Genomic DNA, 26,362 nt, shown 5'->3' on the forward strand with positions numbered 1-26,362 from the left:
TTTCAAATTAGTGTTTTCCTTTTCTTCAAGTAAACACCCAGAAGTGGACGTGCTGGACCATACGGTAGTTCTCTTTTTAAATTTTTCAGGAACTTCCATACTGTTTTCCACAGTGGCTGCACCAATTTACATTTTCAGCAACAGTGCACAAGAGTTCACTTTTCCCCACCTCCTCACCAACACTTGTTACTTCTTGTCTTTTTGATAATAGTCATTCTAACAAGTGTGAAGTGATATCTCACTGTGGTTTTTTTTTTTTTTTTTTTTTTTAAATATTTTATTTATTTATTTATGTATTTATGGCTGTGTTGGGTCTTCGTTTCTGTGTGAGGGCTTTCTCCAGTCGCAGCAAGCGGGGGCCACTCTCCATCGCAGTGCGCGGGCCTCTCACTATCGCGGCCTCTCTTGTTGTGGAGCACAGGCTCCAGACGCGCAGGCTCAGTAATTGTGGCTCACGGGCCCAGTCGCTCCGCGGCATGTGGGATCCTCCCAGACCAGGGCTCGAACCCGTGTCCCCTGCATTGGCAGGCAGATTCTCAACCACTGCGCCACCAGGGAAGCCCCTCACTGTGGTTTTGATTTGCATTCCCCTGATAATTAGTGATGTTGGGCATCTTTTCATGTACCTGTTATTTATCTGTATGTCTTCTTTGGAAAAATGTCTATTCAGATCTTCCGACCATTTTTAATCTAATTGTTTTTTGCTATCACATTGTATGAGTTCTTTATATATTTTGGATATTAACTACTCATTAGATGTATATAGTCGCAAACATTTTCTCCCATTCAGTAGCCTGCCTTTACATTTTGCTGATGGTTGCTTTTGCTGTGTAAAGTTTTTATAAATATGTGTATAAAACATAAAATTTTTCTAATACTATCCAAGAGGTTCTTATTCTGTTTTAATCCCCTTAACCTCTGATTAAATCTGATACAATTATGTCTGCAAAGATGACAATGCTAAGAGTCACAGAGTTTAAGTGGGGACCAACTGAGCAACTTTCAAATTTTCCTAGAATTCCCATCTCACAGATGGAAACAAACAAGGAGTAACTAATTATTTTAAAAACCAACAATTGGTTAAAAAGGAGAACAAAGAGTCTACAGATTTACCAATTGGATAGATATTTAACAGTGGTAAGGTATGGTTACAGGCTAATCTTAGAAGCCATGCCGTTTTCAATTTAACGTGACTATTTCTACAGGCATGGCCCAAGGTGAAAGTTTTTTCAGAACTGAGAATAGAAAAGATAGGTTAGGTCCAGGTTGCAGAAGACCTTAAAAGGCAGGTTAAGAATTGTGGATTTATTTTGTCAAGAAACGGAAGGCACTGAACTAGGGGATGTTTTAAGATTCACCTGGCAGTGGTTTGTAGGCTATATGGGAGGATAAAAGGGCCCGCCAAGGGTAGTAGCAGTGGGAATTGACAGAAAGGAGTACACATAGAAGATTCTTCTGAGAGAGGATCAAGAATACTTGGTGTCCATAAAAGAAGTCTCAGTAAATATAAAATGATGAAAATCATACAAAATTAGAAAATCAGTAACAGAAGGACACTGTGGAAATTCACAAATATGCAGAAATTAAACAACGTAGTCCTAAACAGGCAATGAGTTAAAAAAAAAAACCACAAGGGAAATTAGAAAATAATTTGAGATGAATGAAAATGAAAACACCATATATCAAAATTCATTGGATACAGAAGAGTAGTGGTCAGACTTTAGACCTGTAAACACATTAAAATATATTTAAAAGATCTTAATCCAACAGTCTAAACTTCTACTAGAAGTCAGAAAAGAGAGAGAGAATATTAAATTCAAACACGGAGGAAGGAAGAAAGAGAGATCTGAGTGGAAACAAACAAAATAAAGAATAGAAAAATAGAGAAAATCAGCAAAGCCAAAAGCTGGTTCTTTAATAAGATCAGCAAAATTGACAAACCTATAGCTAGACTGACCAAGAAAAAAAAAAGAGAAGACTCAAACTGTTAAAATTAGAAATGCAAAAAAGGAGACATTAATATTGACCTTATAGAAATAAAGGGAACATAATAAACAACTCTATGCCAACAAATTAGATAACCTAGCAAATTCCTAGAAAGACACAACCTACCAAAACTGACTCAAGATGAAACAGAAAACATGAATAGACTTATTACAAGTAAATACATTAATTATCAAAAAAATTCTAAGAAAATTAAAAGGCCAGGATCCAGGAATAGGTGGCTTCACTGGTGAGTTCTACCAAATGTTTAAAGAAGAATTAACACCAATCCTTCACAAAGCCTTCCAAAAAGAAAAAAGAGAAAGGAATGCTTCCTAACTGATTCCATGAGGACAATATTATCATAATACCAAAACAAGACAAAGATATCACAAGAAGAAGAAAACTACAGGTCAATACCCTTGATAAATATAGACACAAAAATCCTCAACAAAATACAAACTGAATTTAGCAGCATATAAAAATGATTATACTCCATGACCAAGTGGAATGCAAGGTTGCCTCAATATATTAAACCAATGGTAATATACCATATTAGCAGAGTAACAGAAAAAACTAATTATCATCTCAATAGATGCAGGAAAAGCATTTGGCAACTCTACATTATTTCATAATAAAAACAATTAAGAAACTAAAAAGTAAAGGGAAATTCCTCAACCTGATAAAGGGCACCAACACAGCTAACTTAATGTCAGAGGAAGACTGAAAGCCTTTCCTCTGACATCTGGAACAAAATAAGGATGTCCACTCTTGCCACTTCCATTCAACATTGCATTGGAGGTTCTAACCAGAGCAATTAGGCAAGGAAAAGAAAAGAAAAAACAACACATGCAGGTAGGAAATGAAGAATTAGAACAAGTTCTATTTGCAGATGACACAATCTTACATAGAATACACACGTACACACAAACTATTTGAGCTAATAAACAAGTTTAGTAAGGTTGCAGGATATAAAATCAATATACAAAAAATAGTTAGACTTCATCAAAATTAAAAATATTTGTGCTTCAAATAACATTATCAAGAAAGTGAAAGGACAAACCTCATAATGGGAGAAATATTTGAAAATCATAACTGATGAGGGTCTACTAAAGTACTCAGAATATACAGTCAGCCCTCTGTATCCACGGGTTCCACATCCATGGACTCAACCAACTACAGGTTGAAAATATCAGGAAAAAATTCCAGAAAGTTCCAGAAAGCAAAACTTGAATTCTCCATGTGCCAGCAACTATTTACATAGCATTTATACTGTATTTACAACTACTTACATAGCATTTATATTGTATTAAGTATTATAAGTAATCTGAGATAATTTGGAGGATATGTGTAGGTTATATGCAAATACTATGCCATATTATATAAGGGACTTGAGCATCTGTGGATTTTGGTATCTGCTGCGGGGGAGGGGGTGTTTCTTGGAATCAATCCCCCATGGATACTAAGGGATGACTGTATAAAGAACTCTTACAACTCAAAAATAAAAAGACATAACAATATAAAATGAGCAATGATTTGGATATTTATCCAAAAAGATAAATAAATGGACAATAGACATGTGAAAAAAAGCTCAACATCATTAGTCACTGAGGAAATGCAAAGCAAAATCACAATGAGATAGCACTTCACATCCACTAGGATGGCTATAATTAAAAAGAAGGGCAATAACAGACACTGGCAAGGATGTAGAGAAATTGAATGGTAGGAATACATTGTTGTTAGGGATGTAAAATCTTACAAACACTTTGGAAAACATCACGGCAGTTCCTCAAAAAGTTAAATATAGTTATCATATAACCCAGCAATTTCACTCCTAGGTATACAACGAACAGAACTGAAAACAAATGTTTATGCAAAACAAATGCTCATGGAAGCATTATCCAGAATAGCCAAAAAGTAGAAACAACCCACACTGATGAATAGATCAGCAAAAAGTGGTATTAATATATTCTGCAATGGATTATTATTGGGCCATGAGAAGAAATAAAGTATTGATACATGCTATAACATGGATGAACCTTGAAAACATTATGCTTAGTGTACAAAGTCAGACATAAATATGGTATCATTCCACTTAGAGGAACTGTCCAGAGTAGGGAAATCTACAGGGACAGGAAGTACGTCAGTGGTTGCTAAGGGCTTGTCAGGGTGGAATGGGAGTGACTACTAACAGATACAGGGTTTCATTTGAGGGTGATGGAATTAGTGATGACCACTGCATAATCTTGTGAATACATTATAAACCACTGAATTATACACATTAAAGTGGTGAATTTTATGATCAGTGAAATATATCTCAACAAGAAAAGAGCAGTTAGCAATACACTGAAGATGGCTGGGGGCAGGCTGGGGATGGTGAGGAGGTACATGATGAGCAAAAGAGACAGAAAAAGTCGAAAAGTTTTCATCTTGGCCTGGGAATGGTCCAGAGGAGGAAGAATGGCAGGCTTGGAAGAAAGAATGAGTACTGTTACGGAAATGCTGAGAATCAGGTGCTGACGTGGCATTCCACTGGAGATATACAGTAGAAAATTTATAAGAAGGGCACAGAGCTCAGAAAACATAACATCTTGAGACAGCTAAGACAGACGAAATCATGAAACTGTCGAGAATATAGAGAAGAAAAACAAAAGCAAACACCTGCAGAGCCCCTACCCTTAGAAAAGATAGTAAGATTAAGTAGAGCCAGAAAAAGAGATCAAAAAAGAAATGGGCACAGGGACACAGAACAGAGACTTACAGAAGGCGGTGGTGATAAACCACAGCAACTGCTGAGTAGAAGCGGAGGATAAGGACTAAGAGAAGACGTTTGGGTTTGGCATAGATGTCATAATTAATCATTTACTAATTGTTTCTCCACTTCGGTGAGCTCATGTTCTGCCTTTTAGCCATGATAAACACATTCTGGCTCACTATGTAAAGTATGGTCAGAGGGTTCTTCCCTTAGAATCAATCAGGAGGCATCAAGAGATAGTTAATCAATCTACATCTCTCAGCAAAATCGTTCAATAAAGGTTTATCCTCTACTCTGTACTTTGACACACCCAGTCTACTAAAATTTGCAGTGGGAATGTATTCCTGGGGTAGAACCCTGAAGTTATAGATCAAGATAATTTACTCTTATTCTGTACTTATGGGGTCATATTCTCCTCTGCAATTAATTATGCACTTTCATTCTGCACCTCTCCTCTATTTTTTTTTTATGTGAACTAAATACTAATACTAAATAGAAGTCTAAAGTTCTTTCAAGTAATGCCAGACAAAGAATTTGATTCTAACGTATTAGAGAAGAAAAAATATAAAGGGAAGATTCAGTCTTAAACTGTCAAGATACACTTCTAAGTACCTTTTGGAAATCATGAGGCCATGCTGGAGTTTCATGTCCTCTGTAATCTTAAATTTGATCTAATATTAATGTCCCATTTATAATAACTTAATGGCCCATGACAAAGACAATTTTACTGTATTGTTTCAGAACGTATTATCTGGCACCAGTATCGATAATTATCACATGTGACTATCCCAATTTGAAGGGCCAATCCAAGATGATGTTTAATTAAGTCTAACTTCCCAATACGACTATAAACTCCTTTAAAGAATATATTTTCCCCACCTAAGCATTCTTTAAACTCTTCTGCATCCTCCATCCAAAACCAAAATGTAACAGGCACATTACCTTGCATGTATTACCAGTAGATTCAAATAAATCTCTGGTGAACGATTAGTTGATGATCATTCCCCCATGTTATCCACCCCTACTCTCAGAGCAGAGGGTAGAAATCAGACGTTGAGAAAAAGTATCAATTATCATCATTTTAGTTTCTGTACAATCTATGCTGTGTAGAACATCTGGATAGACATCACAGAGCAAGGCAGTTAAAGATATCATATTTAACTCTCAAACGGAAATGATTACAAACTTTTTAAAATGAGATTTTCTAAAAGCAGTTAAACTGCAGTAGCCCACTAATCACATTTTTAAATTTATGTTTTCATACATGAAACTTCAAAACTTTACATTTTAAGTAGAGTCTCTTTGGCAGATTCCATGTGTTTCATGACAATGCTCTGAAAAGTCGACAGCTCTAATGCATCCTGGCAATTGTGAAATTCTTCTACATCAACTAAACGTAACTTTCTGCAAGAGATGAAAATGAACAGTGATTTAAGTATGAGGGTTTTTTTTTTTAATTTAACATTTTGCTAATTGATCCCTTCTCAAAAAATGATATTCCTAGGTTTTATCACTAAAATTTGTGCTCCATAAAAATATTCAAGAACATATTTTAATTTAAAAAATAATTAATATAATTAAATTCAGCAGGAACACAATCTGATATTATGAAACTGTGCTGTGCAGTAGAAGAAGGATGTAATAACTGAAATTTGATGGATAGGTTATACTGATTTTTGCTTTCAAACTGGAACAATTAAAACAGAAAAAGAGGCAGGGCTCAAAACTTACAAGGTCCACTTCTCCTAAAACAAAAATTCCACCCTTTCTGAAAAGAGAGCAACCCTGGATATTGGAAAGCCATGAAGTGAGGGAGTTCTCACACCTAATTAAGACTCAGTGTACAAAAATCTTTTGAACCTGTCTGGTTTTGATTTTTTCAGAAAACACAGTGCTTACTCCAGCCAAGAGTTTTCAATTCTGACTACAACACTGTGATCTTTGTTATATACACGCTTTAGTCAGTTAAGAAGTTTCTCTGGCAGATTCAAGTGAAAGAACAATGCTACTTATTAGTACCATTGTGTTAGTCACCTCAATTTAACTACAGATTTCTTCCCTATTATAGAAATTGCTATTTAATTTCCACATGATTAAATGATTTCTATGTTATCTGAAAGATAGGAAACACTATTAAAAACATCACATTTAATTTTTACTTAAAAACCAATGTAAAATACTGGTTAGTAAACAAAACACATTTCACATCTATTTATATTCCTTTCACAAGCAAAAGTCCATCTCTTAGGTTACCATGAGGTTAGTACATGACATCGGTGATACATTAGGCACAAAGTAGGTATAACCATTGCTGGAGAATCTTTGGTAATGCGTTATTCTGGGCAACTGAGCAGTATAAAGCAATGTTTTAAGTAAAATACTTTTAAAATGTAGCATGACAGCACACACTAAACATAATCTGCTCTCTTTATGCTTCTTGGTCAACATTTTCAACATGACTTTATGTCTTAAAGCTGTAGCTATAAATCAGGGTACAGGTGCATGCCGTGTGAAGCAGCACTGAATGAGAGCAGTTGCTAGGGCAGGAGCACCTAGAATTCACTTTGCCACTCAGCAACCAGACCAGTTTTCCCTGCACTTCCTCAGTGTTTGATTTAGAGACAATTCTAAGCACAGGCCACCCATCTTTCATGTTTTGAGATTGATAGGCCTTTATAGAAGTTTTACAGAACTTTCTCATGAAATCTCTGCTGATAACATTCCCTGTTTGGTCCATAGGCTGAATGGTTAAGAAGATGGGAAAAATACCACCAGACACTGGTCCTACTTTCTCAGGACGATTCCTCCTATAATCTGGCAGTAGAACAACAGTTTTAACCACTGGTTAAAGACTACAGGAAGAGTCAGGAAAAAGATTACTCAACCAAATAACAGCCCCAAATCACCCAGACTGTGAACCTCAGGTTCTTCTCTGAACTCTTCCTATCCCTTACCTGCCGCATGCAAGCGGACGTCAATTCTGGGAGACTCAGCTGTCAGTCATGGATCCCTCCCACCTGCCACTTGATGCTCACCATAGTCTGAAACCCACCTTGATCTTTGGATCCATCACTGATTTCAGGCGGAGGGACTTCAACATTCCTGGCCCAACACTCTGGACTCAACGCCAAGTCAGTCTCTGATTTGATCTCTGGTTCTCAAAGCTAATCTCACTTCTCACGGGGCCCAAGTTGCCCCTTAACTACCACTCCAAGTGCCTACATTTCTTGCTTGATCCGTGAATTTAGAAACAAGTTCTGCTCTTGCCAGCTCTCCTTCATTACATTCAAAGTAGCACACTCTAGGCAGTGCTCTGCACTCGCTTCCTTCACTTACTAATACATCCTGGAGACCATTCCATATTAGCACGTTGATACTGTTCTCATTCATATTTCATAGCTGTGTAATAATATTCCATTGTGTGACTGTACCATCACTCATTGAACCAGTCCACTATCAATGGTTACTTGGTTGTTTCCAGGCTAATCCTCTTAACAAATGGCACAATAAAGAACCCTGAATCTCTATCACTTCCTATATTTTCATGTGTATCTCTAGACTAATTTCCCAGGAGTGAGATTGCTGGATTCAAGTGTAAATGAATTTGTAATTTTGATAGATATGACTGGATTCCCTTCAAAAGGGTGCCCATTTCTCCAACCTTCACTAACAAAGCATGATGTCAATATTTTGGAATTTTGTCAATTCCATAGGTAATAGAATGATATCTCAGTGTAGTTTTTATTTCAATCTCTTTGCATTTTTCTTATTATGAGTTAAGCATCTTTTTAATATGTTTAAGATTGATTAAGTTGTATCCTCTCTGAGTACTGTACAATAAATGAATCCACAGTGTTCTAGAAGTATTTTCTTGGACTCGCCTTGATCAAATCATGAATTTCAAAAGTTGTTCTTTATCTTCTTATTTTCTTAGACATCCTCCTATTTATACTGTAATATATATCCTATGATAATTTCTATACTCATATATACACTGTATATACATGTGTCCCCGACATGCACCATTTTTCAAGCAAAAATTCCTGTGTGCTATGTAGGTTTTTGACTGCATTATAAATGCCATCTCTGACATTATTAAGTGGGTTCTGGAAGTATAAATACTGAATGACATGAATTTGCACATTTCCATCTAGAGAGCACCCCCATTCATAGAGGTGCGCCTATTCATGCATTTCAGAGTCATTCAGACGATTTTTTCGTATCACCATCCCCCAACCCACAGCCATACACAGAGACGTCCTGTACCTTCAAGACCTGCTGAGATTCAGGGCAAGTGACTGTTAACCCAGAGTAAGGATGCCCTGTGTGTTCAATGCTGGCTTCTCCTCAGAGGGGCAGCACTTGGGTCTGCCCATCCCACTCTTAATATTCACACAGAGGGTAAAAACAACTTAGGCCGGCAAAGACAACATAGGAGTTGGTGGGGCTCTCTTCCCCACCCACAGACTGCAAAGCTTCTTTCTCATTTGTCTTTACCCTGGAAGCTCTGAGGTTTGCTTCAGCTGCTGCAACTAACACCTCTGCCACCACAGCCCTGGACACTAATTTCGGACATATCTACTATTTACTGTTTTCTTATCTCGGCTTTGTTACTTTTTCTTCTTCCCCTTCCTCCTTTCATCTTCTTGTCTCTTGCCTCCTGACATTGTACAATAGACAAAGTCTAGCCCTTAATGAACAATATTAGGCAGTGTTGCTCATCCCCCAGCATCCAGCCCAGTGTGTTCTAGCAGTTTCATGTATGAACGGATATTAAAAAAATAAACACTGTGGTGGTGTTTTGAAAATGAAATGTACTACTGCATGTAAACATCCTTTGTGAAAGTGATATACTGTATTGTATGATCTCATCACTGCAGACAAAATTAGATCATGGGCCTTGTCAGGGAGAAATATTTGAGTCTCAATACCCAAAAGAAATGAAATGAGAAAAGCATGGGGCAGGGAGATGGCCTCTTCCTATAAGATAAATTCAAGAAGACAAAGAAATCCACATTATACAATGCAAAGTTGAAAGGATGTGCTTTCTAGGAGTAAACAGTCTCACTGACAAAAGCCAGTTTTATGCTATGTGTGCAGATACACGTATGTGGATATACATATATATTTGGCTACATGAGCACAAAGAAAAATATGGGAAGATGCCCCACTAATGGTTATCATGTCTTTGGCTGGGTTGGTAGAAAGAAGGGCACGTATGAGGAAAAGAAAGGCCAGGCTGGTGGGAGTCAGGCAAAGTAAAGAAAAAAGGGCTGCACTTAAAAAGTGTATATGATCACATTTGTGTAGTCATATTAATTACATATGTATCTGTGGAAAGAAATTACATTAAAATTTGTTTAAAAAAGGAAGGAAGGGATGGAGTGAGGGAGGGGAGGGGCCTTAGACACCACAAACCCACACTCATCTCACAGGCGGGAACTGCAGAGCCTCTGATGGGAGGGTGGCAGAGCTGGGGTGATTCTGGATGGCTTGGCTTCCTGGAGCAGGCCCGGGAGCAGGGTTAGGGTTAGGTGTTCCTGGGCACTAAGGATCCCAACTTCGGAAGGAGCGCAGAGAAGTTGGTCGGTGAGGCCCCCCTAGTGTATGTGCAGGGGCGCTTTCCAGAGCAGAGACAACAGCTGTGCACCCAAAGCTCTTAGCTTTCCCTTTGCTGGTCTGCAGGAGGCGAGAAAATGTGCTCGTTATTGTGTCCTCGGGACAATACCTGCAATTAAGAACCAGGAGACCCTGGAGAACAGATTGCATGGAAACTGGGGCTTTGGCTGGGAGGGTGAGAAAAGGCTCATGGGACCACCTTGGAGGCCAGGTTGCCATGTCCTCTATCACGAGACAGGGACCCATTCAGGTTTTGAGAGGGCTCCTTTAAGAAAAATGATATAAATCTGTATTACTTCTGCATATTTTAGAAATAGGTATGTCCACGTGTACCTATTGCTAGGATGCCCCCTCAGTGCCTTGGAAGGGGCGGCACAAGGGAGGGAATATGAAGCCGGAGCTTCTAAACTGCGAGGTAAACTGTCCTCAGCCCTAGGGCCAAGGTCTGTAACTCCATAGCGCCCACCAGCCTTCACATCCAGCTCTGCACCTTTCGCACCATGACGACGCCCACAAGGAGTTGCATGATCCCCAAGAGTCGCCCAGAAACTTCACCTCATGCTAATCACATGGGCAGCATTACCTTGGTTTCTAAACAATATAGATGACTGTAGCAGCTAATGTGCTGTGGGATTTAAAACAAGGCACGGCGATTCAGCCCCTTAACTGTGATTACCCCTTAAAGTATATATGGTAACCTGGCGGGGGTGGGGAAGGGAGAACTGGATAAGACATAATGGCGACGCTCACTTTTACCCTATACACTTCTATGTTATTTAAAACCATGCTTACTTAGGTCAGATTTGTAATTATTTTTAAAATTTATAGTTAAAATAGTAAAAGAAATAATTAAGATGTAATAATTTTCATCTCTCTTAAACAAAACAACAACAACAAAAAAAACCTCAGTAAGTCCAGAAATACTTACTTAAAAGTACTGTGCCACAAATCTAGCACCGCCAACATTGTAGGGTTCATTGCGTTCAAGTGATCCCTAATATAACTGCTTGCAGCTAAAAAAGATTTCCTCCAAGGTTTTGGAAGAATTTCCATTCTGAAAGCAAAGAGAAAATAGTCATCTTCTTTAAAAATCAGAAAGTCTCATAATAGTCAAAGTACTTTTTGAGTAATAATTTTATTTGAGTAATAATTTTTTGAGTTTAATTTGAATTAAAAATAGGATTTATCCCTCATGGTAATAACAAAACATGTAATTATGTTTTGTTTTGTTTTTTTTTTTTTAATTTTTATTTATTTATGGCTGTGTTGGGTCTTCGTTTCTGTGCGAGGGCTTTCTCTACTTGCAGCAAGTGGGGGCCACTCTTCATCGCGGTGCGCGGGCCTCTCACCATCGCGGCCTCTCTTGTTGCGGAGCACAGGCTCCAGACGCGCAGGCTCTGCAATTGTGGCTCACGGGCCTAGTTGCTCCGCGGCATGTGGGATCCTCCCAGACCAGGGCTCGAACCCGTGTCCCCTGCATTGGCAGGCAGATTCTCAACCACTGCGCCACCAGGGAAGCCCGTGTTTTAAAGTATATAAAAGTCATACTCTTGTGGTTTAGTATAATTTTTAACTAACACAGATAAAATTAGATTTGAATTTTTATCACATAGGCAATTGTTTTTCTCTAAATGCTTGATGTGATGGAGTCCACAAATAACTAATAGTGATCAAACAGGAAGAGTAGCCAGCTACGTTTTATATATATCTTAAAAGATTTTTTTTTAAGGAAACATTTAAACATTTTATGTCCCTATTGTTTTTAAAACATTTTAAGAATATACTCCAGCCTGGAAATCTTCTTGAACTTCACCTCTGACTGTGTAAAGGTCACTTACAAAATCATAAACACTAACATTCTACTTAAAGTTATTTATTCTGTAACTCCTCCGACTTGACTAATCATCTTTTACATACTAAAGATGTGCCATCTTCATCTTTCAGAGTATATTTAAACATTTACATTTTATGCCTGTAAATTTTTTTTACTCTCATTGATTTTAAACACTTAGTCTTGTTTTAATATATAGTAAAGTTAATTCAGTTTTTCCTTTGTGGTCATATCACCTTTACAATTACAAAGGATAGTTTTTGTTTATCCCTGGGAGAAAAGCTGTTCTCCATAGAAGATACATTGACTTTTTCTTTTTAGTTGTTAAAAGAAACAATTTGGGGCACTTTTAAATGATACAAAAGAAACAAAGTAAAACTGAAGTGGTTACTTAATCATATAAGTTCTATTCTTCAAACTATTTAAGTGATGTATTCCTAAATGTTATTTTAGGGAAAATATATAGCACGTGGATTTTCCCATATGTGTTCTATATTTTAATCCACGTAATATATTCTGTGTTTGCATATTTTCTGCAACATTTCCAGTGTGTTTTGGGGCATTCAAATTGCCATCAAGCTTTCATGTCCCTATTACATCTAAAGCTGTGCTTGGAGCTGTGGAGATAAAAGGATCTGTATCAACGTCTTTCACCAGAGCACTTGTGTTTTAACCACGTAGGCATCCATCTGTCAGTGTGTGTTTGCCTACCCATCTATCCATCAATTTGTAAACATAACATGTTAGGGCTTAAATACATAAATAAAGATAGTATGATCAGTTGTATATATGCAGTACACAAATTATAAACATATATGAGAAAATATAACCAGTGTATAAATATATCCACATACAGAGAAATGACTGCAAAAAGTCAATATTGTTAGCGAAACTTGATTGCTTACTCAGCACGATGGGGTGGAAGTTCTTCTACCTTTTTGTCATCTTCCTTTTCTCTAGGATCTTTTAAAACAAAATCAACTAAAAGAAAATTGAAAAGTTCTGATCAACAACCTTATAGTAATTATAGTATTTCCCAAGCAATTGTAAAACTAATTCCTTTAAAATTGTTTACGTTAAGTTTTTTTAAATAATGAGCGATTTGTGCATTTATAAACACAAGAAAATTTTTAAATTTTTACGAGAAAATCTATGATGTCTGTGTCTTTGAGAATATATATACACTCTTTCTTAACAATGTTCCTGTTCTTTCATTCGAAAATCATTGCTCTTAATATTATTGATACATTTTCCTTTTTAGCTCTTCCACCAAAAGTGTTCTTGTTGAATTGAAGGTCAACAATACAGAGTAGCAGTAGTTTCCCTTCACTGAGGAAAGATACATATTGCTTTGTTGTTCTCTTTTAAACTGCTTAAGAGCATAGAACTACCTTGTTATGAAATCAGTAAAGTGAGCTACTTCTGCCTCTGCAGTCTTTAATTCAGTTAATTCTAACTTTCTTGCTTTTCTTTGAAGATGCTCTTTCTAAAATGCAAATATGTTTTTATCCCTCTGCCTAAAATCCTTCAGTGACTCTCCTTTACCTTCAAATGCTTAAAAGAAAGCATGTAAGGCCCTTAATATTCTATCCCCTTCCCAAAATGCACCCTCTTCTTTGGCCATCAGAGCTGCTTGCAAGGTCGGAAGAGCCTTTCACTCTTGTCTGCCATCATTCCCACCATTTCCTAGGCCATGCATGTTTCCTAGTATGTAATGTTCATCCTTCACAACTCAGTTCAGGTGCCACAGAGTCCTTCCTAACAAGTCAGGCATGACTTCTTCTCCCTTAGACCATGTTCTCGATTTCTCTCCTCATTGTACTTGCTACTTTGCTTTATAATTTAGTGATTTGTCCATGGCCCTCATTACACTATGAACTCTTCGGGGGCAAGGATATGGCTCTTTACATTATCAAAACACTCAATAGGAGTCTTCAATGCAGTGAATGCCCTCCTCCCTGAAGGGTCCCGCAACCATTTCAAAGCAGTATGATTTCTCCAACTTTGACATAGCATCAATTATACCAGGCTTACTATCACAACCAATCGGAGAACCTTTTTTAAAAGCACAGATTTGAAAGACTGCCTCCAGAGATTTTAATTCAGATGGGTCGGGAAATGAGTACTCTTTAAATGGCTCTGATAATGTCAGTCTTAGAGTCTATTGGTCTATACCACGAGTCAGCAAACTTTCATGTAAAGGGCCAGACTGCAAGTATTTTCAACTCTGTGAGCAACAAGGTCTCTATCACAACTACTCAACAATCTCTTATGGTGCAAAAGCAGCTATAGAGGGGCTTCCCTGGTGGCGCAGTGGTTGAGAATCTGCCTGCCAATGCAGGGGACACGGGTTCGAGCCCCGGTCTGGGAAGATCCCACATGCCACAGAGCAACTAGGCCCGTGAGCCACAATTACTGAGCCTGCGCGTCTGGAGCCTGTGCTCCGCAACAAGAGAGGCTGCGATAGTGAGAGGCCCGCGCACCGCGATGAAGAGTGGCCCCCACTTGCCGCAACTAGAGAAAGCCCTCGCACAGAAACGAAGACCCAGCACAGCCATAAATAAATAAATAAAAATAAATAAATAATTTTTTTTAAAAAAGCAGCTATAGATAATATGCAAATGAATGTGTGTGTCTGTGTTTAATAAAACTTTATTCACAAAAACAGGCAGTGGGCCAGATTGAGCCTATGAGCTGTAGTTTGCCAACCCCTGGTCCATAGCAGTAGTTTTGTAATTAATCGCACTCTAGTTTATGATATCAGTAATATTAATATTAATTAATTAACATTTTAAAATTTGTTTCAGTTATGTCCTTTGTTGAGGGGATATATCCCCTCAACCGTAGAAAGACGGTTTTTAAAAATTTTTGCTATATTTTATTAATGAAATTTGCCTGAGATCTTAAGCAATGTAACCACAATACAAGAAACAGCCTAATAAATATAATAGTTTCAAAGATAGGTGTTAACTTTACATTTTTTTAAATTTATCTTTAATAAGACGCATTCAAATTAGAAAGAGAAATACTGATTTACCTATGGATTTTTTCACACTAAGAAGATAATCTTCTCTCATTTCATCAGATAATGCAAGTATGCTGTTAGTGAGGACTTTCAGATGTTGGGGGACTAAATTCAATACATGCTCCAGCCAAGAATCTTCCATTGGGGCTACGTGGTCCGTATCAATTCCATGGTGGATATAATAGTAATATCTCTACAGAAAAGATAATGAGAAATGGAGATGGGTTTAATACTATAATAAAAGAAGTATTTATCAAAAATAAAACCACTGAGCAAAATTAAAGTTTTAGTAGAACAAAGTATTTACAAATCATAAAAAATTATTTTCTGCAATTCATATTGGCATTATTTGAGTTCTCCTAAATTAAAAAATAAAACAACTTTTATTTCATGAAAATTAAAACTCTTACCTTAATTCATAACTACACTCTAAAACTTGAAGTTACATTACTAAATATATGATGTACTAAACAGAACTCATATATGTGGAGGTAGAATTTAGTGTTCTATAAATGTGTGAAAATTTAGTATGTTAGTTTTTGTCCTTGTGTTATTGATAATCAGAAGTAGATCTTAAAAGCTGTAAGTGAATCAGTACCCCTATTCATTAATCTCAGAAATATTATCCAACAGGATTTACAAAATTTCCAATTGGCCTATTAATATTCCATTCCATAATTTTACAGATGTTGTTAAATGTGTGCACAAAAAATTCATTTTAAGACATGACAGTATTTCTCTAACAATGGACATTTAACGTCAATATATTTTCGCAAGTTTTTACATGTCACTTAACAGAAAAAAATTTAAACATCAAAATACTTTCAAATTAGCAATATTAAAGTCTTCGATATTTACTTTTAAAAAATTCTATATTTGAAATCCTTGAAGAATTACTTTTTTCTAAAGTAAGTTAATATGCTTTGTGAAGTGTACACTATGTAATTAAAATAATTTCTCATAGGATAAAGACATGTAAAAGCTATACATGACTGAGGCTAGCTTTAACATAGGGAGGAGGGAGACTTGAGATTCTCTGACTGTGGTCTTAGGAAACGAGGGGAAGAATGATTTCCTCCGTTAATCCAATAGAGCAATTTTATGGAACTTCATCTTTACTCCTACATCCATGTATTTGCACAGGAAGGAGCACAGAATAAACTCAAAGGCACAAAATCACCTTCAAGTGCTTCCTTTACTTTCAATTATACTGACAAAAGAAATAGCTTGTTACCAAGATGTCTTTCTCTATTGCAGAAGTGGTTAGTTTTGGCAATGTGCTTTCATCCGGAGTAGCTGAATCTAAGACAGCATCTTGTTGCCTAAGAAAATGATAAACACACTATTCAAATGTATATAAATATAAATGGCAGTTAGAACATAAATCAATAGATTTATCTGTCAGACTGTTTTCTATAAAATAAGGAAAGAAGGCATTGTGGAACATTTTTAAAAGAGTAAACATATTTATTTGGTACCGTATTCCTCCCAGAATACCTTCTCTTTATTCAGAGAGAGAGTTATATTGGAAGTGATTTGAAAGATCTAATTCAGAGGCCACATCCTCTTTGATAGGCTTTATTCATTCTTGCTCATTGCTCCAAGATCATCTCTCTTCTCTGAACTTTTATAGGAATGTTCTTGCATTATTCCTAAAACATGTATGGTTATTTATAAATACGATGTTTAGAAGAGCACCGATGGAAAAGACTCTAAATGTAGTTTTGCCAAAGACACAGATATATTCTTCAAAAGACCATTTCTCAGATTTCTAGGAACACATATTAGAAGTTAGCAACAAGTGACATAGAAGCTCATATGCTCCTATGTTTTTATTGTTGGCTAACTGTTCATATAATACTCTAATGTTTCTAGGTATAATTCAATTCAAAACCTATATCAGATATGAGCCACATTTTGTGACTTCCTCTGGGGCTCCAATGTGTGAAAAGTTCACATCTTCAGGAAAATAAGTTGTTCTGTGATATCTTTAACCTCTTTATCATTGAAAGTATCATGCTCCAGGTCCCAACTTCATCGGGGATGGATACAGGTTAGTGATGCTGTGTAATAAAATACTTCTTACCACTAACTGTCCAGTGAGTGGAGACTGGAGGTTTACTGAATATCTGTCTGAGATATCATACCAAAGTAGGTACCCAGAATGGATCTTCTGACTTAGTTTTTTGCAAATCTAGGAATCCACTATCTTGTGAACTTTAGACTTATTTTTTTCAACTAAATGGACCAGAGAAGAGAGGCAAGGCAATGTCTCAGGAATGTCTTAGGTAATATCTCAGTTTAATTCAGTACATAGCAGGTGCTCAATAAACATTTATCAACTGAGGAATAAGCATATGAGAGGAGTGGTAGAAGATCTTCAGGGTATTCTGTGGCTGGAAAGAGAAGGGTTATTTTAACTGCAAAAGTAATCATCTCGTTATTTTGGTGTTTGTATAGTAAAAAGGTACTAATGACAGTAACGTACTTCAGGAATCAGGACATCTGGGTTCAGATCCTGCCACTATAAAGTTTATGACCTTAATAAATGGGTTGGTTTTTTTTTGTTTTTTAATGGCAGAAATGCCTATCCTATCTACTTTGCTGAATCCTGACGCTCAAACTTCATCCTCTGTGTGAGTAATGTGGACATAGAAGGATGCAGCAAGGTCAGGAGAGGTGAAGAGGAAGGAGGTTAGGGGCTATGGGAGAGGCTGCAGAAGTTCTTGCAGTCAGAATGAAGATCCTTTCAGCTCTAAAACTCTATAATTTTATCGTTCTGTGGCCGCAGGCAAAGATTCTGCTGCTAGGAACAATAATAGAAGCTTTCTCTAATCCTCACACCTATTGTTACAGGAGACAATGACATAATTATCCCCACTGCACAGATGAAGAAACAATGTCAGAGAGATTAAATAACTTCCCCTTCATCACATTGTTAATTAAATACAAAAACAAGGATTTGCCCATCCATATGTGCTTCTAAACTGCCATGCTCTTTCCATCAAAGCAACATTCCATTCAGAAATAAATCAATCAATACTGGAGACACTTTACCTGTTAAAGAGAAAATATGATGTACTTTACTTCTCAAAACTGAAAGAACTATATTGATATTTTTTCTCTTTATCAATAGAGATTTTTGGTTCAAGATGGTGACATAAACATCCTTTTTTTCAAGTTTTCCTGTGAAAATGGTAGTAATTTTAACCCAGGATTGTAAAGCAACTAGAGGGTCATCAGCTGAGTAGATACTTCAACAAATTTTTGGAACATGAAAAGAAGACAGAGAACAGATGAAACAACTGAGAACACCACAGACCGTAACTCATGCAGGAAGGAAACCAATCTGCCTAGGAGATCCCTAGAAAAGGCTCTCGTCTTGCAATCAACAGGTACCAAGGGAGGAAATGTATAGGAAGGCTGACAGCAAGGAAATTATCTGAGCAACTTTATGCCAGCAAATGAGACAACTCAGGGGACTTCCCTGGTGGTACAGTGGTTAAGAATCCACCTGCCAGTGCAGGGGACACGGGTTAGAGCCCTGGTCTGGGAAGATCCCTCATGCCGCAGAGCAACTAAGCCCGTGTGCCACAACTACTGAGCCTGTGCTCCAGAGCCCGTGACCCACAACTACTGAGCCCACGTGCTACAACTACTGAAGCCTGCGTACCTAGAGCCCATGCTCTGCAACAAGAGGAGCCACCGCAACGAAGAGTAGCCCCCACTTGCCGCAACTAGAGAAAGCCCATGCACAGCAACGAAGACCCAACACAGCCATAAATAAATAAATAAATAAATAAATAAATAAATAAAATTTTTTTTTAAAATTAGACAACTTAAATGAAAAGAACATATTCCTAAAAGGTAAAAAAGTACCGAACATGACTCAAGAAGAAATAGAAAATATGAAGAGATCTATATCTAGTAAACTAAATGAATTAGTAAGTAATAATCTTTCCACAATGAAAAGTTCAGGTCCAGATGGCCTCACTAATAAATTCTATCAAACAAGTAAGGAAGAAACAACACCAATGCTACACAAATTCATTTGGAAAATAGAGGAGGTGGAAACACTTAACTCATTTTATGAGGCCAGTAGTACCCCAATACCAAAGCCAGACAAAGACATCACAAGAAAAGTACAATCCCAAATCATTCATTAATGTAGATTTGAAAATCCTTAAAATTTTAACAAATCCAGTATATACATTAAATTAGGTATATTACATATACATAATGACTAAGTGAGAGGAATGCAAGGTTTAACATATGAAGATCATTTAATGTAACATGCCATATTTAAAAAGGACAAAAATCAAATGATCATCTCAATGGACATCGAAAAAGCATCTGACAGAAATCCAGCACCCACTCATGACAAAACCTCTCAACAAACTAGGAAAAGAAGGGAACTTCATTAATCTAATAAAGAGTATCTTAAAAACCTACAACTAACATCCTATATAAATGTGAAAGACTGAACGCTTTCCCCATAAGACTGGGAATACAAAATAAGAAATATGTAATACCAATAACTACAAATGGGATTAAACATGCTACTAAAGTCCAGAAACTCAAAGACTGAATTTTAATAAGTCTATCCATATAGTGTTTGTTAAAGGTATAACTAAAAATGACATAAAATGATTAAAAAGAGACTTCTGTTTCTTATAACAGCAGCAAAGATAATCTGAAAAACCTCCCAGTACCATTCTATAAATACTGGATAATATGCCACAAAGCTCCTTTGAATGCATAGCTGAGCTCACAAGAAAAAAAGGAAATACTCAGGAGGAAAAAGATGGAATGACAAGGCAGAGTAACAGCCAACACCCGAGGCTACGGCTGCCCTTGTGGGGTGGAGCCTTGGACTTTAATGCCCACGTGGGTCAGGAGATGATTCTGCTGGAGTTAAATGGAGAATTCAAACCCAGACCTCTGTATGAAGCTGAAACCCAAGATGGGCTCTATCCTCAACCAGAGGAGGACCAAAAATGACAGGCACAGGAAAGTTGTGTCAAGAAGATCATTTTTCTTGGCCAGGACATTGGGAGGAGAAAAAATTGCTTCTATGAGTTTGTAACCAGAGGCCTACCCACCCACGGCTTGGAGTGTTGATTTTACAGTTTGTGTGTTCTGAAAGGGCTTAATTGAAGAAAGTGATGTAAGTGGGCCAAGCTGGTAATGTCTAGTGGTGCCTGGCAAAAGCAAACTCCAAACCACTCTCGCAGAGGCACATGCCCACGATCTAACTGCACAGGAGCCCACATATCTGCCATCCCTTTGTCAGTACACAGTGACCACTGCCCTCCCCTCAAGATGCCTATCCAGCCAGTAAGGTGTCACATGGGGACAGTAAAACGGAACTCTGTGGGTGAGTGACTTACTGTAATGTGTCATGAAATTCTGTTCACCAATGGCAGTGTGTGTGCGTTGAGAGTCATGATGAAAGAAAGGGGCTACTGAACAACTAGCGTCAAGCTGTGAAAAAACAGGCAAAGAGGAACTGGTGACTTGCATCTGCATTGCCCTCCGTAAACAGATCTGTACTTCAGACTGGGCAAGCCCTGCCCTGATCACACTGTGATCATTTCAGCCCAGTTCCTTCATTTTATACACAAGGAGACCCACGATGCCAGGGAAGTCACCACATCACCTGAACAGACAAGATGGGGAAAAAAGAAACCGCCCCAAATCTTCTACCAGGCAGCACGCCTACAACCAGAATTCCCAGACATTCTGCTCTCTCAACCAACACCAGGTATTAATATTGACACCTGATGGAAGAAATATTCATATATTGAGGTATGGGGAAGTCTTTCTGGCTTACACATGATTTGGCTTGAACTTCATGCTAACTAGAACAGCCTGTCTTATGGCCCGTCAAACATGCCTTGTACATTTGTTTTAACCATTAAAGAAAAGATTGCATTTAAAAATCTAAATGGAGTGACTGTGTTTCAGGCATTTAAAATGGAGCCAGGTGGCCATTGTGGGTGTGGTTTCAGACATGTTCCTGCATCACTGAGAACTTACATTTTCGGAACTGTTATCAAATTCAAGGACACCACCAGCCACGCTCAAAGCAGTATCTGCTAGCAGTTGCCAGCTACAACCCCTTGTAACTATGCAACCATTTTGGACCCCAACCAATCCTTACTTAACAAGCATCCTTCCTTCTTGCCAGATCCAATTACAATTCTTGATAAACAACTCATGAAACTAACTGTAACCTTGTAGTTTTTGTCTTTATAAGCCTCCCCCATTTTGTAGTCTGGAGGAACACAAGTCAAGTGCTTATTGAACCTGTATCTCCTAGATTACAGTCCTCAGTTTGGCTTGAATAAAACTCTCTCCTATCCCTATTATAGATTTTTTTTTTATTGATCATTTTCATCAACATACTTTTTCAGCTCATGATATTTAAAAGTGAGACACCTTTAGGGTTAAGCTCAGTCTTTCATTATTTATACCCTGACCCCATTCCAACAAGGCTTTCAGGCGTCCTTAGAGAGGCACAGAATTCTTATAATTTTAGATTAAAAAGTTCCCAGGGGCTCTAACGAGGGTAACACTGGTTAGCTTATAGAACTTACATAATGACATTAACAAGAGTGCTTCTAAAGTTTTCTCGTTCTTTATGTGGAGATTTGCTCTTTGATTTGGAAGTAGATGGTCCAGCATGACTATCATCAATCTGGTCGAGTAACTTGCCCTTTTTCCCAAAGCGTTCCATGTATTCAGCTTGAATTTTTTTAAAAAAGGCATAAATTAGTCATCTAAAAAGTAAGCTAAAATATTTAAGTGGTTAGAATAAAATGCTGAAGCATGTTTTAAGAAAAAAACTACATTCTTTAAGTTCTTAAGTAACCATATTTTCTTTCACTATAAGGAAGTTAAACTAACTCTCATTTTATGTCATCATAATAGAAACCTTTATTTCAATAATATTCATTTATTTATTTTATATTTTGATTAATGTTAATAAACTCAGATTTTCAATTATATTTGCATAGAACCTTCTTAAAATGAAGATTAAAATTATTATAAAAACAGAATATAAAACTATTTCAGAAAATTTAAAGAACCATGATGAAAAAAATGTTAATATTCAATACAATCAATCTGATAAGTCAAAAATATTAATATAAATAATTTAGAAGTAATGATTACAACTTATTAAAATCCCCCTTAGAAAAAACTTTAGTCTTTGATACAAAGGCAAATTCTGAATACAATAAATCAAAGTTTTATTATAAACATCCCAATTCCTAAAATATCAGTTTTATAGCATTTACAACAGCCTGAAATAACTAAGAACTGGATTCAATTATTTTCTTAGGGAACACACTGGGATAAATTTTTCTACTTTACATAAATATTTCAGTTTACGATTTCATTGCTCTAATTAACTAAATATTGTGTGATTTTTTTTCTCTAGAAAATGTCCTTGAAGTCTAAGATAGAATATTAGAGTTCTTACCATATGATTGTTGATTTTTAACACTAAACTGCTCTGGAATACCTTCACCCCGCTTTACACTCAAATGGAACGATGGAGCTGCCTGCTGCCACTGGGGCTTTGAACTCACCTGAAATATGAAATTTAGATAGCATTAACAAAACAAGGGCAGAAAAAAAAGACTTTTTTCATGAAATGCCTAAGAATGTATAAACACAGACGTTTTCTCAAACAAATTAGGACATCTGTAAAGAAGGCACAAATACCCAATAGCAAATCTCACTAAAGCCTGTGAATGGCACGGTGTGTGACATCCGGGACACATTACCAAAGGCTCTGCTGCTGGTTTGATGTGGGCACCTGTTACCTAACTGAGGTGTTCATTCCACAGAGTTTACTCACCCACAGACATTGGCAAGTGATTTTTTAAGCCTTCCATCTTAATTAGAGCCACACCGTGCTGGACTCCAATGCTAATGAGTTCCTCTACATTCCAGCTCCAAAGGATCTTCCTGTTCTCATGGCTTCAGCAGCTCTAGATTACCCTGGCAACTCACAAATTCATTCCATCGTTTAAGGCAGGGGTTATAAATTCTTATACCTACACAGTTCTGGCAGGTATCATGAAAGAAGGAGGAAAGGTAGTGATGATAGCTAATTGGCACTCAGCTTCAGTGCTGGTAAATGTTAGGGGGTGGTGGGGACTGCGGCCAACGGGAGAAAACCTACGTCTCCTAAAAAGGCAACAACTAATTAGCTCGAGCCGGTTACTGCGATAACAGAACACAGACCCACTGTTGCTAGAACCTATGTCTCTTCAAGAAACGCAGATGGGTGGGTTTTAAAGTAGAATGTACATATTTTTAAACAATGATAATTGAATCTGTGTCTTCCTCTCACATTCAGGCGAACTTGATAGCCCATGCTTGTACTGGCTTTTATTGAATAGTTTTACTCTTCCCAGTCCTTTACTCCTACTTTCAAATAAACTACCTGCACAGAAGCCCTTTTTTCAGGCTCTTCTTTCACAGGAAAACAAGCTAAGACAATTAATGAGTCAATGCTTTTCCATCCTTCCCTGCCTGCCTTTCCATTCTTAAGCTCTCATCTTGCTCCATAAAGGATTTCAGATTCATGGGTGGGCTATGAGTAAGGGGTTCACAAAGGGTGAGAATCAGGTCACCAGTTCAGAGGGGCTGGGAGCCACCAGCACTGGGTCACCCTTGATTTCAACAACAAGGATCACCACCAGAAGCATAAATGTCTGTAATGAAAATCACTCTAGGGCTTAACTACTGCCGGAAAATTTTATCCAAGTACAAACCTTAATATTCAAATGAAAATTGTTTGTTGGCTTTGGTCAATGGATTTTTAAAAAATCTCTTAAAAATATCATCTCCCTTAACACACATGAAACTGAGAAAATGAATGCTGAGAAAATGTAAGATATGGCCAAATATGAACATAAAACCAAGTTTAAATCAGCCAACAAAAGCATTTTAGACTATTATATGCCAATGACAGGAAAGGATTATTATTCAACTCAGCCACTGAATATTGAATCAGGAAATTTTAATTGAGTTTACAGCTCTAAACCTATATACTAATAAGACAACAAACTAAGGGTAATTTTTATTTTTTCTTTTAAAATTTGTCAAATTTTTAAACAGAAAATGTCTATTCCATTTCAAATCTTGTCTTTTAAGCTAGAAAATTTAAGATAGATTTTGCAGAAGCACAGAAAAGGTGCTATGGATCAATTCTATAGAATCTGGTATCATTAAAAAAATTTTCAATTAAAATGTATATTTTGAAATGTTCATTTACTTTATCAAAGAATATTAACTCAAGTTTTCGAAGTGAAAAATGTCCTCCATTTTAAATTATGTCCTGCATTTAAATTATAGTTTGTTCTCAGCTTTTAAAATATCTTTCAAAAAAATAATGCTTTGGATGAAACTTGAGAACATTATGCTAAGTGAAATAAGCCAGACATAAAAAGACAAATACTGTATGATTCCACTTATGAGGTACTTATAGTAGTCAAATACATAGAGACAGAAAGTAGAATGCTTGTTGCCATGGACTGACAAGAGGCAGAAACAGGGAATTAGTGTCTAATGGGTACAGAGTTTCAGTTTGGAAAGATGAAGAGTTCTGAAGATGGATGGTGGTGATGGCTGTACAACAATATGGATGTACTTAATGTCTATGAACTATAGATTTTAAATGGTTAAAATGATCAATTGTATGTTATGTATATTTTATCACAATTTAAAAAAAACCAAAGTGTTTGCACTGAACCTCCACTTAAGCTCAACTTCCAGCAGTTACAAGAGCAAAACTCAATGGCATAAATTCAATATAACTACTAAATGGTAAAATTTATCACAGTCAAGTATATCTTACCCAGCACTTGTCAACTGAAAATGTCTATTAACTGCCTCTTCCACAGGACAATGACAATTTTTAGTCATAATAATAATAATTTAAAAAAAAAAGGATGGCAAGATCTGCAGAATCTTCTGTGGAATAGCATTTCAGTGCCAGAAGATGCATCTCAAAGATCATCAACCCTTCTTACTTTCAAACTCAGAAACTGAGGCTCGGAGAGGTAAGTGACTCCCTCAGATGGCAGGGCCATTAGTGACAAGGATGTAACCCAAATCTTCATCTCCTAATTCCAACACTGATATATTTTCTGCTAGACAATCTTGGAAATACTTTTATCCAGAATATTCAAACATACTGTACACACTACTAGGAAATTACAGCTTACGCTTACTTTATTAAGATAGTTATTTTTCCTCTTATGTGCACCTCAGAATTTCCCAATCAGAAAATAGTCAAATTGAGCACAAAATTCAAAATCATAAATTCAGTTACTTATTTACAAGTTTGAAACTAGTAAACATTTTTAAAAGGCCAAAAATCCAATGAGAGTCTATAGGTAAATTACCGTGGACAATTGTGGTAAAATTCTTACTGGTGTCTTGGATTTTTCTTTGCTGGATGATTTATCCTGCATTTAAAAAAAAAAAAGTTTACTCTGTTAATGCTAAAATTGATTTATTCAACCAAATTTTACAGAGGCTCTAAAGTAAAGCACTTAGTATTCAAAATATTTAAAGACATACTCTACTACATTTTTAAAATTTTTTAATTATTTTATTTATTTATTTTTGGCTGCATTGGGTCTTCGCTGCTGTGCACGGGCTTTCTCTAGTTGCGGTGAGTGGGGGCTACTCTTCTTTGTGGTGCGCAGGCTTCTCACTGTGGTGGCTTGCCTTGTTGCAAACCACGGGCTCTAGGCGCGCGAGCTTCAGTAGTTGTGGCATGTGGGCTCAGTAGTTGTGGCTCACGGGCTTAGTTGCTCTACGGCATGTGGGATCTTCCCAGACCAGGGCTTGAACCCGTGTCTCCTGCATTGTCAGGTGGATTCTTAACCACTGCGCCACCAGGGAAGCCCCTCTACTACTTTTTAAATTCTCAATGTTTGTCTTAGAATTGCTTTTTCATAGCAAGGAAAGAAAGGAAAGTGGTATCCAACAACACCCATCAGAAAGCTTTAAAAATGTGCAAAGCCTTTTCTCCATTTCATCATCCCCTAGGAATTTAATCTGAACCTAGTGAGTGTCCAGGGCTTACTGTACTCCACCTCCCTTCTCTATCACTAAAATACCA

General features: G+C 37.0%; 1 protein-coding gene across 1 annotated transcript in view; it reads right to left on the reverse strand.

The window, feature by feature from the left end:
* Positions 1-26,362, reverse strand: part of DNAH7 (dynein axonemal heavy chain 7) — a 277,143-nt gene that overhangs the window by 195,800 nt on the left and 54,981 nt on the right. The window contains 8 exon segments of the mRNA XM_036858189.1: positions 6,023-6,142; positions 11,286-11,411; positions 13,094-13,169; positions 15,226-15,406; positions 16,448-16,535; positions 21,813-21,960; positions 22,700-22,808; positions 25,638-25,700. Coding sequence (XP_036714084.1) covers positions 6,023-6,142; positions 11,286-11,411; positions 13,094-13,169; positions 15,226-15,406; positions 16,448-16,535; positions 21,813-21,960; positions 22,700-22,808; positions 25,638-25,700 — 911 coding nt within the window.

This window comes from Balaenoptera musculus, chromosome 7 (assembly GCF_009873245.2).
Source record: "Balaenoptera musculus isolate JJ_BM4_2016_0621 chromosome 7, mBalMus1.pri.v3, whole genome shotgun sequence".
NCBI lineage: Eukaryota > Metazoa > Chordata > Mammalia > Artiodactyla > Balaenopteridae > Balaenoptera > Balaenoptera musculus.